At 30.5% G+C, this 21,482-nt stretch overlaps 1 protein-coding gene across 1 annotated transcript; it reads left to right on the forward strand.

The window, feature by feature from the left end:
* Positions 1-8,675: 8,675 nt before the first annotated feature.
* PITX1 (paired like homeodomain 1) lies at positions 8,676-20,035 on the forward strand. The gene is made up of 3 exons (XM_053719855.1): positions 8,676-9,056; positions 11,710-11,915; positions 18,194-20,035. The coding sequence occupies exons 1-3, from the start codon at positions 8,894-8,896 to the stop codon at positions 18,740-18,742; spliced, it is 918 nt and encodes a 305-aa protein (XP_053575830.1). The 5' UTR covers positions 8,676-8,893; the 3' UTR covers positions 18,743-20,035.
* The last annotated feature ends 1,447 nt before the right edge of the window (positions 20,036-21,482 follow it).

Here is a 21,482-nt window from a genome sequence, read left to right on the forward strand (position 1 = left end):
GGTGGTCCTTGCACATTTATTTAACTAAACTGGGTTTTCTAGTTTCAACTTATCCACTTCAGTAAGAGGCTTACAGCAGGAATGTCACTTGAATAAATAGTTTACCCAGGGGCATAGCAGACCTAAAATTTAGAGAGAGGGACATTTATATTTTTCTTTTAATTTTCATTTTTTATTTGTTCTTCACATCTTGTAACCAGGTATAAACATATTCAACCAAATCGATTATTAGCCATTGAAAATGCTTCAAAAATCTAATTAATCTCTTCTTTAAGACATTTATCACTGTTTGGTTTCACAAAGGAAATGTGTTAAGGGGGGGGGGGTTGATTATTGGAGTCTAAACAGATCTCAATAAACTTGGTCAAAGCTCTACTTAGTTAAACAAAAAGCCAAAACATTGGCTACATGAGATAGGCATAGGAAAAGAGAACACAGTTGCAGCTGAATATTTGATTCACTAAATCTCAAGTTCTGTGGGGTGTATTTTTTTGGGAGTGTAGTGTGCAGTAAAAATGTAGTTAGTTTTTTAAGAAATCCAATGAGTGCAGTCCCTCTCTTTGCAGTGTATATATACAGTATATATATATATATATATATATATATATATATATATATATATATATATATATATATTATAGAGAGAGAGAGAGAGAGAGAGAGAGAGAGGATATATATATATATAGATAGATAGATAGATAGATAGATAGATAGATAGATAGATAGATAGATGGATAGATAGAGAGAGAGATAGAGATAGAGAGAGAGAGAGAGAGAGAGAGAGAGAGAGAGAGAGAGAGAGGGATATATATATATACATATATATATATAGAGAGAGAGAGAGAGAGAGAGAGGGGGGGGGGAATATATACATATATATATATATATATATATATATATATATATATATATATATATATATATATATAGAGAGAGAGAGAGAGAGAGAGAGAGAGAGAGAGAGAGAGAGAGAGGATATATATATATATTATATATTATATATATATATTTATATATCATGTGTGTGTTTATGTTTTGCTCATACGTGTATGTATACTGTTTACACACATATATAGTCTTTGGCAATATGGAAGCAGCAATCACAGCAGTTGCTGTACTTATTTCCCAACAGTGTAATATGCCACTTGTGTTGTGATCCTCTGGATTGCCCTGCTTGAGTCTGTAGATTGCTGATTTTAAAGCGTTTTCCTGTCTTTTCCGGCAATTACTTCCCCTGAGAACAACAGCTGTCCTGTAACTCCATGGCTCAGCTCAAATGAAAGGATTTCACAAAGCAGAGGACCTTACATTTACTTAGGAACCAAACTGATTTTAAAGGTGCTTGATAACAACAGCATATTTACAGGAGTCTTATGAATCAGTTTTACAGGCACACGAGATCACCAGGTTTTATGTCAATACAGCAGTTAATAAAGGTACAGGTCGTCTATTAAAAATTATTCAACTGTAGGGGACTTTATAGGGACCAGAAATCACCCAGTATAATATAATAAGGAGTTCCAGCCAATTGAATTTACTTGTATTACGTGTTATATAGGATACATTTTCACACATCCACTCATTAATTCTATCAAAAAGACTGCTGGATTTTCATAAAATAATTATCTGTGAATTACAGTAGAACGTATTTTAATATATAATTTAATTAGACAATTAGTCATCACCTGACAATCAATAGTTTCAGCCATTTAGGTTCAAGAATTTGACTTCTTGGGATGAATGTATCATGTACATAAGTCATTCAATTTGAAATGTTTGCCTTGTTAATTTATAACAATTAAATTGTGGAGATGCATTTAAAATACAGTTGCTAATGCACTGATAATCCATTGTAAGAAATATTAGAATCCGAAGTATGTATCTGTAACTTATATAATAATATATCAGGTAATGAAAATAAATATTGATTACAATTGCAAGTAAATGGAAACATTTTGAAAACTCCATAATTTTTATAAATCACTGATTATATTTTAATTATAAAAAAAAAAGTTGAAATAAGTTAAACCGGTTGGTTGAATTTTAATTTTACATATAGGTCATTATTGTATCATAAAATATGGCAAACACGTTAAATAGAGTTTTTTTTTAAGGCTGAAATCTACTATTTTCTTACAGTTTTAATGGCAGAAATTTTGTTTAAATTGATTTATGTTATTTATGTCTTATACAAAAACTTGCATTGAGTACAGTTTGGAATAAACACATTCGCACACACATATATACACAGACACACACACATATACACAGACACACACACACACACCATAGACATAACATAACATAACACCGACACACACCATATAGGCATAATTATGTACAAAGACACACACCTATTGTCTTTTTTTACCCCCTAAAAATTAACTCGTAAATAGTCACATTTTAGTCCACTAGTCCTATTATGGACATGCTAGATAAAATTCATCTACACAACAAACAGAAATAACACAATTTACCTTCATTTAACTTATATATCGCAAGACAATAAATTACCCAAATTATTTGGAATTCGACAGATGAATTGTAGCAAAAAATCTTACCAAGAAAAGAATCTTTAAAAGACATCATGATATTTTGTAGCCTTTAATTTGTTACTTACATAATTTTTTTTAAATCGCTGTAGGTTGTGGATTGCAAATGTGTGTGATTGTGTGTTTGTCTGTAGTCTGTATGTATCTGCATGTATACATGATGTCCGTGTTTATTTGAATGTGTGTGTATATTTAAGTTAGAGTTTGTTTCTGTAGTCTGTATATGTCTTTGCAGTCTGTGTGTTTGTAGTTTGTCTGTATGTGTGTGTGTGTGTGGTTTTCTCTCTGCATGTGTGTGTGTTTTGTTGTCTCTGTTTGTGTGTGTGATTAATATCAATGTATATGTATATATATATATATATATATATATATATATATATATATATATACATATGTGTGTGTGTCTGTATTTACGTTTTGCGTGTGTTGTGTGTGTGTCTATTTAAGTTTACGTGTGTTGTTTGTATGTATGTGTGTGTGCTTACGTGTGTGGGTGTTTGTGTGTGTTTGCAAGAATATATATATATCTATATATATATATATATCTATATATATATATATATATATATATATATATATATATATATATATATATATATATGTGTGTGTGTGTGTGTGTGTGTGGTGTGTATCGTGTACACTTTAGATTGATTCTTCTACTTGCAATACTAGCATTTTTAACAATATATTATTATTATTATTATTATTATTATTATTATTATTATTATTATTATTATTTTAGCTAGAAACAAATACAATAACAAATTTAGCATTTACTCGACCCAGTAACATTTCATTTTTGGAAATTGGTGATCGGTCGTGACATCAATTAGTTATTTTAAGGGTGTGAGATGTCATGGGAGTGTCATTTTTATACAACTATCATATTTTGTGTTTAACTGGCAACAATACTGAATATGAAATAGATGATGACATCATTAAAGCAGTGGATGGATTTTCTCTACATGAAATATTAACAGAATCTCACTCTCTTCCCTGTGTGATTTTCATACCCCAATTTCAAAACATCTGTGTGTAAACCAAATACAATACTCATATAATGATTATTTATTGTGTGTTATAGTCTAATCAATTATTTAAGTCATATCCCTATATACACATACACTATACAAAGGGAGCACTGTCAGTTTCAAACAACCTTCCAAATAAGAAGTATATAGACAAAGTGTCAGCTGGAAAATAGCAGCCCCTTTGCTTCTTAAATGAATGGTACTTACCTTGTAATTACAATACATTTTTGGTGTCTTGCTATAGAATATCATTGATAGTCTTATTATCCTCATATCTGTGTTCATGTGATAGATATATAGATGATAGATAGATTAGATATATATTTGTGTATTATTTTATGTACATATATGGAAGGCTATGCTATTGACACACGTGTGCACCCCCCCACACACACACACACACTTGTGCACCCCCCAAACACACACCACCACACACAAGAGTGTGCATATACTATAAACAGCATTTACTAAATTTTATTGCATCTATACAAAGAGTTGTAAAATAGTCAATTCGGTCTAAAAAGCTATAGCTTTTCTGTCTTGTAGCCAAGCAGAACATTGTGAAAGAAACGCATAATGTTCTTTGTATTAGATAATAATATACAGATACATGCTTAGTGGTTCGCAACAATATGATTTGTTTTACACACATTATCTACACTGATATTTTAATGAAAAACAGGACCTGTCTTTGCATTATTAGTACAATGTGCATGAATTGTGGCCCTCTCTTTTGATATTACATTTGGAGATGATGAATCAATTCCTCTTTTTTTATTACATCTGAAAGAGAACTTATGAAATAAAACATATTAGGATGTAAATGTGATTTGTTATTTATCAGTTTTAATATTAAAATGAGTAATGTATTTACAGATTAGAAAGGACTCAAAAGGAAATATTCTCGAAATATGAAATGGTTTTGATCAATTTGCATTACTATATGGTATTGCTCAAATAAATAACTCAAATTTCTCATCTGTAACTTTAAATAGTATAATGTAACAAAATGTTGACTTTATTAAGTATGTTAGGTTTGAATGTTTTCACGATAGATTATTTCATACAGAATGGAAATTTATTTTTTACATTGATGCAGTCACGAAACTTCAAAACTAATCACAATATTTTTGTGCAAAGAAAATGAAGAGAAAATAAATTTACAACATTATGTAAATGTATTAGACAATTATTTCTAAAAGCATTAACTACTGAAAAAAGTCTGCTGTATCTTATAAGATAAAGTAAAAAAAAACTAAATATGTCAATAGCTTCTAATTAAATAGCTTTAGTTTTACAAATTTATAAATGAATGAATTAGTAAATTATTAATATGGTACAAAAGTCTCTAAACACGATCAGTTGCATACGACTAAGTTAAACTATTTTTCTTTAAACATTTTTTTTCAACATATAACTTTTTATAAACACATTCATGTTTTATTCAGTTTAACATACTTCATTCACATTACAAATATACAAGTTACCAGTGTAGAGTTTACTATTTACCCACTTACCCAATAAGCAGCAAGGTCCCATATATAGCAATACAAGAAGAAATATTTTAATTATTTTAACTGATTTTTTCTTATTTTAATTTACAATAACACAATGTTATCAGTATCATTATATATATTTTATAGTGCGAGAAAAAAAAGATCCCACACATTGAATAAAAAAGGATAAGAGTATCTAATTTCTTCTTTTTTTTCTTTTTTTTACTTTCTTCAATCAGTTCATGTGTGTTTTTGTGTGCGAGTGTGTGTTCTTTTGTCAGTTTACGAGATTTGTTTTACCAGTAAATGGGCTTTTGTGAGGTTTTTTTTGGTGCATAACTCTTTGTTTGCTTTTGTAATTGTTCCATTGTTTGCATTGTCTGTTTTATTATACATATATAAGTATTTACATTTAAAATATGTTTACAATATTTCTAGAATTTTATTGATATAACAATTGTTTGGTTTAATATTAAATGCACTTTCCAGCAGTGTGAATTCTGTGCAAGAGTGTATGAAGTTTAGAGAGCTCGTTCTCTCCCTCTAGTGAGCATATATGTTATTCCAGACACTATTTGAAACACATTTCAGGCTTCTATAATCAGCTAAAAGGTTCCATTTGAAATGGGTGTAGCTGTATATTATCTGCTTAATGACAGTTTACAATCAGAAGTCAGGAACAAATATATAAGTAACTAAAATATACATTTTATAGAATATTAAGAGATTAAAAAGCAACAGGACGTGGCACAAACTAAACCTACAAAACAACCATACATGGCACAATGGTTATGTGTACAAATTAGCAGGTTATCCAGTTTTGAGATGACCAACAACTGCTATCTATTTATTTCTCACCTTAGTTACACCTGTTATCAGATACAAATGACATACTTTGGGGATTTATTCCATCCCTATATGTGCTATCTGATTTTCCCTATAGCATTATAGGATTTGCCTAATTGAATTGAGACAACATCCACGTTTCACAATTTTCGTATAGCTCCAGGGATCTGAGCTTACCAGGCGCAGAGGTATTTACTTAGATTACCTTAAATTCACTAATCAGGACAGTTTTGGGTGGAACAAATATGTCTACAATGCTCTGCTTAACCCTTTGAGTGTCATAGTAATTTGGAACGAGTTGGTTAAATCTCCCACTGCCTAGTGGTGATTCAACATCTTCCTTTTTCCCAGAATGTGTTAAATAATTTAGCTGCCTACTCTCACAATTAATAATCTAAAAAACAGTTGTTTATCACAATATATGTTAATAGACCTAAAAGGCCTACCATGAGTTTTATTTATAGAAAAGAAGAAAACATGTTCTTCCAAGGTCTAAAGAGAATGGAAAAGCAGACATTGTCTGAGCAAACACAGTTATCTTATCACCTGCTCTTATCAAGCACAGGCCGCAAGACCTCAGTTCTTATAGCTATTTGCTCATTGTGTCTTGGATAAGCCAAGATGGTGTATTTAGTTTCACACAATGTGATAAAAGCATCAAGCTGCCTTATATTGACTAGAGGTTTTGTGCACTGTGTTTTGTGGGTGTAAAATTAACAGCCTTGTTTTCATTCTTCTGAGTCTGATTAGCAGAAACATTGCAACTAAGTATACAACTTTTTTATGCACATGATGTCATTCTAATTTATCTCTCTTAAATTACACTGGTAGACTCGTGTTACTTGATATATTATTCTACTGATTTTATTCTTAGCATCAAATAAATCCCACAGCTATTGTACTCTCAGTAATTTAAATTTAGATCTATTATTAAATAATTTCAATTTTTGTTTACTACTATAGAAAAATATCCAGATCACTTCACTTTTTCTGTTTGTTTTTCTTTCTTTCTTTTTCTTTCTCCTAAAGAGACACTGAACCAAAATTTTGTCTTTTGTGATTCAGATAGAGCATGCCATTTTAAGCAACTTCCTAATTTATTCCTATTATCAAGTTTTATTCGTTCTCTTGCTATCTTTATTTTAAAAAGAAGGCATGTAAGCTAAGGAGCCATACAATTTTTGGTTCAGTTTACTGGGCAGCACTTGTTTGTTGGTGGGTGAATTTATCCACCAATCAGCAAGAACAACCCAGGTTGTTCACCAAAAATGGGCCGGCATCTAAACTTACATTCTTGCTTGTCAAATAAAGATACCAAGTGAATGAAGAAAATAAGTAACGTATTACCTATTTTCAGATATATTTCATTAATAGTAATCTGTTGCATCCAGAACACAATGGAACAAGTGTTCATTTTGTTTTTTGTTTTTTCTGGTATAAAAAAGCTCATACATTCTCCCACCCAAACACTCCAGGATTGCAGTGTTATTGACCTGTTGTCCATTTAACAAATCAAATAATGAAAAGCTTCTTGAGGATAAAGGTCAGGGTGATCATTTTGTTTACTGAATGCATAGCTAATTATTATTATCATCCCTATGCTAACACCACACCCCGAATGCAGGGACACATGAGGCATAGTAACTCGTCAGCAAGATTTTCAAGCTAAAAGTATGACTTCATATAAAGAACATTCAAACAATCATGTAACTAAATAAAAATACATCTTATCTATCTACACACATGAGCATATATATATAAATATATATGTATATATATGTGTGTATAAAAATAATTATATGTGTGTGTGTGTGTGTGTGTATATATATATATATATATATATATATATATATATATATATATATATATATATATATGTGTGTGTGTGTATAAAAATATATACATATATGTATGTATGTATATATATATATATATATATATATATATATATATATATATATATATATATATATATATATATATGTGTGTGTGTGTGTGTGTATATATGCGTGTTTGTACATGGTGCAAGATTACATTATGCAAGATATTATTAAAAACAAAAAGTCAATTTATGTCAAGTACATATTTAAATGTGTATTTTTTATGTTTATAACTGTTATGCTGAACGCTTCCAGTTTTGTTGAAAAGGTTTAAAATTATGTGTGTGTGTATATATATATATTTGCACTAATAACCAGTCTGTTTTTAAACAATATTTAAACAATTCCTGCACTGGGTATAGAAATATGTGGGAAACAAAAGAAGCTGAAGGCCATTCAGAAGTGAAATGAATTGCTGAATGGTATGCAGGTATATATTTACTTAAGTGTTTGTATGAGTCTACTAATATTTGAAGTAAGACATGTTATTCAGATGGGCTTGGAGTTATAATAGAAGGTAAAATGACCTTAGTGGCACAGTTTTAAGGACAAAATATTAAAACAAACATATTTCTATGCATAAAATATAGTTGTATACAACAATAAACGATGAATCTACAAATAATAACATAACTGTTTTCTTAGAAATGTAAATATTAACAAGGAGATGATGTTTCTTTAAGCAGGGGTCTTAGGGGTCTGTCAGTAAGCTGCATTGCCCGGGAGAGCAGTTACTGTTGCAGACTGTAGGTTGGGCTGGGAGCTGCACATAGCAATTTATTAGCAAGACAGGGAGGTATTAGCAGAGAATGGGAGTGGCCTCTCTCAACTACAGGCATTTCAACTAGGGCAGGTCTCTTTAATCTCTTTAGCTAAAATCTATCAGGTTAACAACTCACATTTCTAGCACTCTCATACCTATTTGCTTGGAAATCGGCACATTTTCTAAGAGGAGGAAGAATAAATAAGGGAACTTTTACCCACATTTATGGGCCACCAGTATTTGAAGGAAAGAAAGTGGATTTGATTGGGGGTTGTGTAGGATTTTTGTGGAAAAAAAATCCATTTCATGAGCAGAGTTGTTTGTCATGGATTCTTTTAAAGGAGGAATGAATTTGGAAAGGCTGCCTGAGAGTTTAAGACCACAGCCAACTCACGACATGGCTTCCAGTTTCCATTTGCAAAGAACGTCTGAATCCAGAGATCCGATTGAGAATTCTGCCAGTGAATCTTCTGATACTGAAGTTCCAGGTAATTTATCTCTCAGTCTGTGCATGTAAAGTACTATATGCAGGGCGTAGACTGGACTATGAGAGCCAAAGCTAATACATAAATACACAAAGAAATAGTCATTTTATATACTTCAGCCTTGTTTAGTTTTAAAATAAAAACATTACTTTTATTAATTAAGTAAATGTCATGGTATATTACTATGTTATAGCTCATTACATTACGAATAGTTACTAAATTACAGACGTGTACAAAGGTGCTTAGTATCAGTATAAATATATATTATTATTTTTTGTTTATTTAAGTATATACAGTCATTTCAAGTTCAAAATACAAAGACACATTTATTTGTTTCATAAACCACTTTTAATTATTCTAGCATAAGGTTTATAATTGCAAGCAATGAATTTAAAAATAGTAATGTACCCATTTCATTGGGATTTGTATTAATATTCTATTTAAGATTTAAGGTATGCTGGGTTCACACACACACACACACACACACACACACACACACACACACACACACACACACACACACACACACACACACACACACACACACACACACACACACACACACACACACACACACACACACACACACATATATATATATATATAAACGGTCTGATTTTCTGCTAACAACAAATGCAGATGATTCAGTATATTTTCAAAATAACCCATTGTTTGGTTTGGTTAATGTCAAAACTGGCATGTTTGGGAAACTTTATTTTTAACTAAGCAAACAAATATGATTTCACATTGCAACAGAACGATTGTTGGAAATATGTGGACATCTGTTGCTGCAGATTATTTAAGGACAGGCCTAGAACTAGATTTACAAAATTAGGAGACAGGTTTTCTGCTGAGCCTTTGGAAAATAGTTAAATTACACCAAAGATCAGAGAAACCTCACCCCATATTCCACTCCCACTAAAAAAAAAGACCCCATGAATGTTAAGCATCTAATAAACCAGTTTGTGGTAGAGAGGCATTGCAGAATTTCTTGAGAAGAAATGGCTTTTGGGGTTTCCTGCGTTGTAATACGACTGGTGTTTTAAAAGAACCCTAATTGAATTAAAATATATGAAATCGAGAAATTCTTTGCTGATATATTGTTGATAATTATTATCTTTATGGCCTTAGTTGTAGTTGTTTTATTAATACAGTGATGCAATATCTCTTTATATTGAATATTTTCCCCATTTGGTTTACAGGTTTAGTAATATTTCATTCCAGGGTAAATGATATGCGTTATTTTATTACAAAGAAGTAAGATTATACAGGTCAGTTTAGGTAACCTCCAAAAGAAATGTCAGCAAAATCCCAAAGGGTTTTTGTTTTGGTTTTTTCCCCCCTCTGTGGCCTATTCAAAGCAGCTACTGAAATGAATATGTAATCTAAGTAGCATCACTGCTTTGTTGCTTTATTACAAAGGCTTCAAATGCAGTGATGTTTTTCTCTTTATATATATATATATATATATATATATATATATATATATATATATATATATATATGTTAAAAGTTTATTTTCAGAGTTATTAATTTACTAGACAATATTGAATATAACGAGAAGCAAATGAAAATCTTGATTGAATTTATCATAAAATTCAAGTTTTCAAACCGGAAGTACTTTACATTATTGCTTTAAATACATTTCCTTGCCGTTTAGCATTTTTCAAAATTATAACAACTTAGGCTCAAACTATAAATGACTGGTTTTTATAGTAAATACTTTTTAAACATAATTATTATCAATATTAGTAGTAGTAGTAGTGGAAACGTTTTATTGCACATATTCTGTGAACTATTGATTTTTAAAGGGACACTGAACCCAACTTTTTTCTTTTGTGATTCAGATAGAGCATAACATTTAAGCAACTTTCTAATTTACTCCTATTATCAAATTTTCTTCATTCTCTTTGTATCTTTATTTGAAATACAAAATGTAAGTTTGGATGCCGGCCCATTTTTGGTGAACAACCTGGGTTGTTCTTGCTGATTGGTGGATAAATGCATCCACCAATAAAAAGTGCTGTCCAGAGACTGAACCAAAAAAACAAAAAAAAAAAACCTTTGATGCATTCTTTTTCAAAGAAAGATAGCAAAAGAATGAAGAACACTTGATAATAGGAGTAAATTAGAAAGTTGTTTAAAATTGCATGCTCTATCTGAATCACGGAAGATTTTTTTGGGGTTCAGTGTCCCTTTAATATAATTATTATCAGTAGCAGTAGTGTTATTATTATTATTATTATTAGTAGTAGTAGTATTAGTATTAGTATTGCTATTATTATTATTACACGTTTATCCTGCATTGATACATTTGTAGTATCCTTAGATTGTATATAGGTTCTTTAAATAATATTTACAGTTTCTCTTCTGTATGTTTCTAGGTAATAATTTTTTTTTTGTTAGCTTGTCGTATATAAAATCTTTCCATAGTTAACTTTAAATAACAGTATTTAGTAATAGGCTCATCAAATAGCACAGCTTTGCTATAAACAACCTACAAGAAATAACCGAGGGTTTATTTTTAGGTGGCCAAGCTCTTCAGATATTTAGTTGTAAATTAATGTAGAAACCTTTCTTCATCTCCCTAAATTCTGGACATATCTGGGGGCCTCTTGTCTTTCTCTGTTTTTATTTATTTATTTATTTTCCCTAGAAAAAGACAGAAGTGTTGAACAAAAGAGTGAGGATGGAAACGTGGAAGATCCATCCAAGAAAAAGAAGCAGAGGAGGCAAAGAACCCATTTCACCAGCCAGCAGCTCCAGGAGCTGGAAGCCACTTTCCAGAGGAACCGCTATCCTGACATGAGCATGAGAGAGGAGATCGCAGTGTGGACCAACCTCACAGAGGCCAGAGTCAGGGTAAGTGCCGCAGCCCTGGCATTAGGCCTGAATTATTAGCTCAGTCATTTACTAGATTCACCACTCACAACTTTAATCCATCTATTCCAATCGATTCATTTTACATCAAATTTGTTCTATTGTTTTTGTTTGTTAAATTTATTAATTGTGGTAATTGTTGTTGTAAAGGTTCTTTGAGAAGTAGCAGAATATAATCTCACGTCAAAATAATTTAGTGTATTTATTTCCTTTAATAGGGCAATAGGGGAGCAATATTGTGGGGTTTAAAGTTCCTGTTACGGCCACACTCGCCTCACTCCTCAGTAGGAAACACTTCTGCTGACATATTTTACAACTTTGTTGCTAACAATATTGATACAAGGGTGCTTGTTACTGGGAGTTTTAGCAACATAAGCTGCAGAAGTTTAGCAGACCGATTACTAATCAAATTATTGGGCAAGAAGATATATTTTTATTCCTAAAATATTGATCCCCTGTGCATTTGCATTTCCTTTTTTTTTTGTAGCAAAATAACCCTTTGTGAAATAGTATACAAAAATAATTTTCTATCCTTCAATTAGTCAGGGATGTTTTTATTATATAAAATATTATGTCTAAAATTAAATGGCTGGGTTGTATGCAGTCATTAGTATTTTCGCTTGCTCTACTGAAATTATTTCTTGTTCAATTTTAAATTAATATAATGCTCATTAAATATATATATGAAAGCAGTTTAATTTACTATAAGCATTTCCAAATTATATTTTAATGTTATCAATATGTTAACCTGATAGAGTGGAACAGTGGATAGCGCTATATACTGGACAACACTGCACATAATATTATTATGTAATCATACAACGTTTAGAGGACATTTTTACAAAAATAAATCTTATGTGCTAAAATACTCAAACAGACAAAAGTTCTGTAAATAGACCATTCCCACAAAGCGCAATAATTACTTTTAATTTTAAAATAAAGATTTTTAACACATACACAATGTGTTATACACAATATTATTATTATTACTGTTAGGCATTTTCTTTAACGGGGATTCTTTGTTAAAATTCTCTCTCTCTCTCTCTCTCTCTCTCTCTCTCTCTCTCTCTCTCTCTCTCTCTCTCTCTCTCTCTCTCTCTATATATATATATATATATATATATATATAAACTCTTGATATATACTTAGAGATAATAAAACATTTTTGCATCTTTCTGCTTTTCAAATACCGTGTTAAATAATATTCCATGTAAAGAGTTTGCAACCTTACTTTACCGAACTTGATATTAAAAGTAGATTTTCCAATTTTCTTAAATACCAAACTGTTTTACAAGGTGTTGCATTGTTTGGGGCAGCAATATGTATAAACGGTCTCTGAGAATCATAAAGACATATGGTAAAATCCACTTGGACCTTAGTTTACCATTGCCATACTGTCTGCCCAATCGAAATCAATAGACACATGTAGCGGATAAATAATTTGATTTACATCAATATACAGAGTTTTTTCCCTATATTTCAGTAAAGGGAAGCATGACTTACCTTATGACTGTCACTAAGTTCTGCAACTCGTTGCATAGCAATGTCCTGAGCCCTCTCTGGTAGCTAAGGGGTAAAATAGTTGAGGTTCTAAACAAAGACCAGATGGAAAAGTAAAACCCAGCACTCAACCTGAAGGCAAACTTAGATTGAACAGTGCATTTCTTATAGCCCCTAATAAAGATTCAAGCTAAGGAAATGATTTGCATGTAAAAAAATAATAGTTAAAACTGCCTGAAAAAGGTCAATACTTTCATTTTTAAAGCCAGAGTGTCTTTAACTAGCTCTTTACTTAAAAACGACCAACATTTCATTAGTTTGAAAATTAATATCAACATCCAATCTCTTTGGTTTATATATTTTTTATTATTTATTTTTATTTGCTTGTTTTTTTGCTAATTTAGACTTAGAGGAAAATGTTATTTTTGCACATCATGTACCAAACTAGTAACATAGTGAAACACTATATTGCATTGAAAGAGGGCTCTGTTGAGCTTCTTATTTCAGATGAACATACCTGTTGTATGCTGTATTTCAGGAAGCTGGCTGCTATTGGTTAACCTTTCAGCACAGAGCTGGCAGAAAGAAGAAATTCTATATAATATGATGCCTGCAAGTAATGCAAAGTGTTGTATTTAATGTGTAAGCCAATATATCTTCATAGAAACATTTTTTGGGGTTAAATAAAAGTAAAGGGATCTTAATTTTGGGGGATTTTTTGATATTTTGAATATGTTACATCAATGTACTTAAAGCATTGATGCAGTGGGATGCTGTTATTCCATATACCATCAGATTATATTCATATATTTGAAATAGGACAAATAATGAACGCTTAAAAAATAATGTGTTGTAAGTCTGAAGAACATTAAAACACACATACCTATATATGCATAATTGCAAATATAAGCAGACACAAATACAAATCGATGCTCAAAAAAGAAAAGTACAAAAACAAGCAGATAAACTGATACACAAACTCACAATGTGAAAAAGGCAGACACACATACACAAACATACCACACACATACACATACATACAAACAAACCATACACACATACAAACACACACATGCACACACATCCGACACATACACACACATCATACACACATATACACACAAACACCACATACACACATACACACACACCACACACACATACACACACACACACATATGCACACTCACATACACACCACACACATATACACACACACCACACACACATATGCACACACACCACACACATAGACACACTCACCACACACACATATACACACATGCACACCATACAGATACACATACACAAACACATATGCACACACACCACACACACATGCACACCACACAGATACACATACACACACACACATACAAACAAACAAACACACACAACAGAGCAAAGTCTAAAAAAAATCAGTTATTCAGTCTAATATTTATTTACAAGATGCAAAACATCCCGTTAATATGGAAATCACTTAAACTAACAAGAGCCAACTATGTAGACACAGTAATAGCCTTAAACAGAACAGGGTTAGAACAATTTGTTTATTGTTTGTTTATGTTAAATTGACAGTTATTGAAGAAGAGAAGAAGGAAATTCCCTCTCTGTATTCTGTTTTACGTTTCATACTTGGTTGTGATTTTATATTTTACAATGAATGCTTTATAGTATTGCTAGTTCAATCCTCCATCGATCAATACATTTATAAATAACGTCGTATTTACAATGCAAATTCATAAACATACACATTTGATTCCCTGAATTTTCGATTTATAATGGATACATTGTGGGGTGTCTACCTGGTTATTCCTTTATAAGGTTGTAGGTATTTGTGCGGGTGCACAAGGTTAATTACATTGTTACAATCAACAAAATAAAATGTAAACAGTGTTTGCGATTACATGTTATGTTATCACATTGAGCAAGTGCACTTTAAACTAAATTTCACTCTTCTGTATAACCTACCCACTACAAATTAACAGAATATATACACACACACACACATATATACTGTATATATATATATATATATATATATATATATATATATACATACATATATATATATATATATATATATATATATATATATATACGTGTGTGTGTATATATATATATATATATATATATATATATATTCTATGTAAATTTACAATTGTGTGTATAAAATCACGTGTTACATTAATTACACAAGTGCCCAGGTAATTAGCCCTATAATATTTGTAATTTTGTTCATATAAAAAACAAATATAAAACAATTGTTTTTCGGTTACTACACATATTATTGCAAGTACAAAAAGGGCTGGATCCACCAAACTAATAAAAATGTAGATCATTGTAACTCAGAATCAAACTGACTCCTGGAGACTATTTTTTTAATTAGAATTAAGTACACATATACATTTGAATAAATGACTGATAAATATTAATCAAGTAAATTAAACTTGGCTTATCATTGATTACATAGACCCTGTACCATTGTTCTCCTTTATGTGAACATACAAGCAATGCATATCAAAACAATAGCAACTGAGTAGTCTATTTAGGTCTTTTCACAGTCATTGATTCAAGATATATTTTCATACATTGTACTCCCTTATTTAAATGCACACAAATGTTTATGGGTATATATATCAAACACACCAGGTTATCAGGCAATGGCTCAAAATATATTATTATATTAATTGTGCTATTCCAACAAAATTATATTTATTCTACAAATTGCACATCCAACAAAATTAAAATATATGCACGCCATAGTTTTGCTATGATATTATCATAGCCTGGTACAGGTACATATATAAAATGGGGAAGTTATTTGGTAGTAAATGTTAATACTTTGTTTCCGATTCATGGACTTAATAATAGTAAAGAATAAAAATAAACAAAATAATATTACATTGTTGTATTACACATAACCTATTATGTGTTCAGGCACAATAATCTATAAATTATTTTGAGGCTTGTGGTTTGTAAATAGAATTCACATTGAAGAAGTCTTGGAAAGAAAATATTCATCTTACCATTGATTGCTAAAGATGATAGTATTTTAGTTTTCATACAAATTTACACCAACTATTATACAAATAATAATTATGTGCTATAGATGCTGTTAACGTCTGAAATCTAATATACAGAATACAGATCTTAGTTTTTATGTAATTTATTTTCAAAATAATATAAATAGTTTAATACATACATTTGATATCTAGATGAAGTTACCCAGATCAATGAATTGAAATGAATGTAAAATATTGTTTTCAATTCTGAACTCTATTCGAATTTTAGATTTTGGTAATTTATTGATGCGTTTTTTATGTTTTTTTTTTTAAATAAACTTTTGCCTGGATCGTTACTATAGTAAATACTACTTTAATTAGGAAATATTTAGAGAAGATTTCATTTCTACACTGTGTGTTTTGTAAACCTGTAAAAAAAGAGTAAATGGCACTGAGCTTTATTAAAGAATAACTCAAACATTCTGCAAACTAAGAAATTGTACTATGCCTGTGAGCTCTGTTACCGGTCAGAGCAGCATATAGTAATTAGTTAGACACGCATAGGCTGCATATCCAAAGGGCAATGTAAAGATTTTGCTTAAACATTACTAATCCAATCCCATTTTTTATGATCTGTAACAAGGCATTTTTATGACGCTGTATAAGTGGTCGGAAATGCTGGTGAACTGGTACACAAATGTATTATTAGGAAGAGGGTATTGATAAAACATTCACCATGTCCAATTAATACTCTGTGCAAACTAGGGCTAGCAAAACTTGCTAGGAATTAAAAGCACACATTTTAAAGCAGGAAAGAAAAGACCACTCAGAAAAAAAATATAATACAAATTTTATATATATATATATATATATATATATATATATATATATATATATATATATATATATATATATATATATATATATATATGTGTATATATATAGATATATATATATACATATATATATGTATGTATATATATATATATATATATATATATATCTTTTCTGAGTGGTGTGTGTGTGTGTGTTTTTTTAAATAAATATTTAAAGGTAAATCAGAAATATATAAATATATGCATGTGTAGGAAGTATATAAATATATGAGTAATAAAGAAAGAAAAGTAATAAACCCGAAAAAAAACTTAGTCAATATACAAGCTAAATTAACTGCTTTTAAGGATTTCAACGCAAAAAATTTCTATAGGTTTCATAAAGTAAAAGTATGTGAGAAAATATACCGGCGCTTATATTCCTTAGAGAAAAATATATATTTAAATAAATTTATCCAACATGGAAATAAAACTCTAATGCCCTGGTAAAATTAAATTTAATGATTTAATATTTGTGTCTCCAAGAAGGTCAAAGGGTCCACATCAAACGATTTTGTTAAAGGCTCTAGTGTTAATATTTATCGATGTAATTATTTTCTTGGGCAAATGGAGTCAGAGTTTCAATATGTGAATAATTACTTGGACATTTTGGGTCATTTTTTACTCTTAACTAATACTATGAGACCATTTATCATTTCCAGTTGCACTAATTCTTCCTCACCAGTTCTGGAATTATAAAATTAGAAAATACTTCCCTTTTTTGGTTTTGTGTTATTTAAATTGTTTGGCGCTTTGACCCTCTAATCTACATTTTTTTTTATAGAGGTAAGATTCGGGTAAGTGTAATCAGGGAAGGGAGAGACCAGTGGGTGACCTTTATTTCCTGGCGTTTCACTTAAGTTTTAATATTCCTTCTTTCTAGGTTTGGTTCAAAAACCGCAGAGCCAAGTGGAGGAAGAGAGAACGTAATCAACAGATGGACCTATGTAAAAATGGCTATGTACCTCAGTTCAGTGGGCTCATGCAACCCTATGATGAAATGTATGCTGGCTACCCATACAACAACTGGGCTACTAAAAGTTTAACCCCTGCACCGTTGACCACCAAGAGCTTTACCTTCTTCAACTCAATGAGTCCTTTGTCTTCTCAGTCCATGTTCTCTGGCCCAAGTTCTATCTCCTCAATGAGTATGCCCTCAAGTATGGGTCACTCTGCAGTTCCTGGAATGCCAAATTCAAGTCTTAATAATATAAATAATCTTAATAACATCAGTGGGTCCTCTCTTAACTCAGCTATGTCTTCAACTGCTTGCCCTTATGGACCTCCTGGGTCACCATACACGGTTTACAGGGACACTTGCAACTCTAGTTTAGCCAGCCTTAGACTTAAATCCAAGCAACATTCAACTTTTGGATACAGCAGTTTACAGAGCCCAGCATCTAGCTTGAATGCATGTCAGTATAACAGTTGATGGACTAGCAGAGAAATGTGCCATTTGGACTTTGCTTAATGGACCAGAAATGTTTGCAAGAGACACCAAAATCAAATACATGGATGAGTTGCAATTTTCTCTGGATTATGCGGGTTGTATGTGTTTACTTGAACTTGCACAGGAGTTTCAACGTCCAGTTTATGGAGATATATTGGATTTCATTTTTTAACATCTTGCCTGCCAAACAAGGCTGCAATTTATTGGGTATCAAAGTGTTGTAGCCCTCTGCACAGTCGAGGGATAAGACAAGCTAGAAAGGGGAGCTGTTTTGTGGTTTACACTGACATTGGAAATCATTTACCACCCAAAACAGGAATTTGCAGAATAGGAATATAGGGAGATTGGAGGGAAGAAGAAAATATGGATTAGGAATCAAAACGAGGGTTAACCACTTTAAAAGGTTATTTGTATATAAAGCTGTTATAAATATCAAAGATGTGTGCCACTGTTGAATAAACAGTTTTAAAATGCATGTTTGATGTGTTTGTCAGTTAAAGAACTGATGGTTTTCAAGCTCTGAAGGTTTCCATAATGGCACAGTATCCCCCATTGCTCCATTTAGATAATACAATAAATAAAAACTCCAGAATTTCTGCTAAGGCTATTTAATACCCCTGTAGTCCCTCACAACTGTATGTATGCTATGCTTATATCATCCAATCTTCCTTATTTATCTGCAGTTTTTAGTTCCCTATGTATCCTAAATATGCTGTGTATACACTCAATAAATACAAATAAAATCATTTTTACGACTCCAAGATTGAATCAAACAAACCAATTTGAGCCTAAGAATATTTCAAGATTGCTTGTCAGTTTTGAAACTTGTTTCAAAGGCATGAATGGGAAAACAAAATGGTAACACATGGTGGGTTGATTTTAAGATGTTAATATGTAAGTTTATTTGTTTTACAGTGGTTTGTTTTCATGAATATAATAAATATGATTTTTAAATATTAAAACGCATACAAAACGCATATGAAGTTGGGCATATTTATCGCTTAAATTTTCGATAGTAAATAACAAGAAATCGTAATATAAAGGTTCATAATGTTTCATTCGATCTTTTTTTTTTTTTTTTTTTGCCACAATCTCCCTTACTTCTTGTCTGTATTGTACACCTGTGGTACTGGTGATGTTGATGTATGGATGTTCTTTAACGATGTTGTGAAAAGGATGCAGTGTATTGTTTTTATAACTTATATTTTGTGAATATTTTTTTTTTCTCCTTCAAAATTAAGAGCATGTGAATAAAACGATTTTAACAAAACAGAAGTTTGTTTTCTAGTCAATCGTTTTTATTTATTTATAATGTAACAGTTTTAAACCAAATAAATATATGTATAAGCTTTATTATTCTTTTACCCCCCCCCCCCCATCACTCCTTAAATCAGTATACTATATTGTATACTATATTCCAGTAATATCATTTGATTTATTGTAAATGTTTGTAAATGTGATAATAGGAAACGCATTTTTTGTATATTGTATATTAACTGCCTGCAGCATTTTCTAAAGTGTGATTTTAATCTGGTTTTCTTTTAGCCAGAAATGTTTTAAATTATTCATCTACATAGAAAATACACAAATTCTTTTTTGATTGATGTTTAGAAGAGATTTTGCCTCTGTCTGCGAAATAATAAATACTCAGATTAGCAAACTGCGCTCTTATTTTTCTTTTAAAGTCAAATATTAAATAGCAAAGAATTGTGAAGATGGAACATTATATTATTTGTCAGTAGTTATATTCTTTTTTATATTCTTCTTATTAATATTATTATTAATACTAATTCTGATAATAATAATAATAATAATAATAATAATAATAATAATAATAATAATAATTTCATCATAAATCTAAATGTTTTATGCGAAGATCTGGAAAATAAGCTCTCGGATAATATAATAACTATATTTTAATACACTATCAAAATTTTACATCTAAGATTAGCAAACTGTCCTATGTAAAACAATAGATGCCGCTACAGTTTATTTCGAAGCAATACGAATAGATCCTATTTAAAATAGATATTTCAAAAATCTCTAAACTCTATATATCATCAATTTTCAGAGCGCATGCATGTATTACAATTATATAACAAATAAAACACTCTCTGGGTCTTAATTAATAAATTGGTAATGGATGCCCAAGGAGTTTTTAAATAAGCTCTTAGCTGAAAAGACTTGCCAACTCAATATTCTTGTTTGCTTTCTATATATCTAATCTATCTATCTATCATCTATCTATCTATCTATCTATCCATCCATCTATTTAATCTATCATATCATATCTATCTATATATAAAATCTATAATCTATCTATCTATCTATCTATCTATCTATCTATCTATCTATCTATCTATCCATCCATCTATTTAATCTATCATCTATCTATATCCCTATCATTTATTTATCATCTATTTTATATATAATCTCTCTCTCTCTCTCTCTCTCTCTCTCTCTCTCTCTCTCTCTCTCTCTCTCTCTCTCTCTCTCTCTCTCTCTCTCTCTCTCTCTATATATATATATATATATATCTATATCTATATCTATATATATATATATATATATATATATATATATATATATACTGTGTATATATATATATACATATGTATATATCTATATATATATATATATATATATATATAATCTATCATCTATCTATTTATCTCTATCTATCTAAAATCTATTTCAGACTCCTTAATACACTATTTTGAAG

This window comes from Bombina bombina, chromosome 6 (genome assembly GCF_027579735.1).
Source record: "Bombina bombina isolate aBomBom1 chromosome 6, aBomBom1.pri, whole genome shotgun sequence".
Lineage (NCBI taxonomy): Eukaryota > Metazoa > Chordata > Amphibia > Anura > Bombinatoridae > Bombina > Bombina bombina.

Excerpts from the sequence above, each read along its gene's own strand:
- PITX1 (XM_053719855.1), top strand. The coding sequence starts at position 8,894 with ATGGATTCTTTTAAAGGAGGAATGAATTTGGAAAGGCTGCCTGAGAGT. Across the intron at positions 9,057-11,709 it reads TTCTGATACTGAAGTTCCAG|AAAAAGACAGAAGTGTTGAA; the intron begins GTAATTTATCTC and ends TATTTTCCCTAG. Across the intron at positions 11,916-18,193 it reads TCACAGAGGCCAGAGTCAGG|GTTTGGTTCAAAAACCGCAG; the intron begins GTAAGTGCCGCA and ends CCTTCTTTCTAG.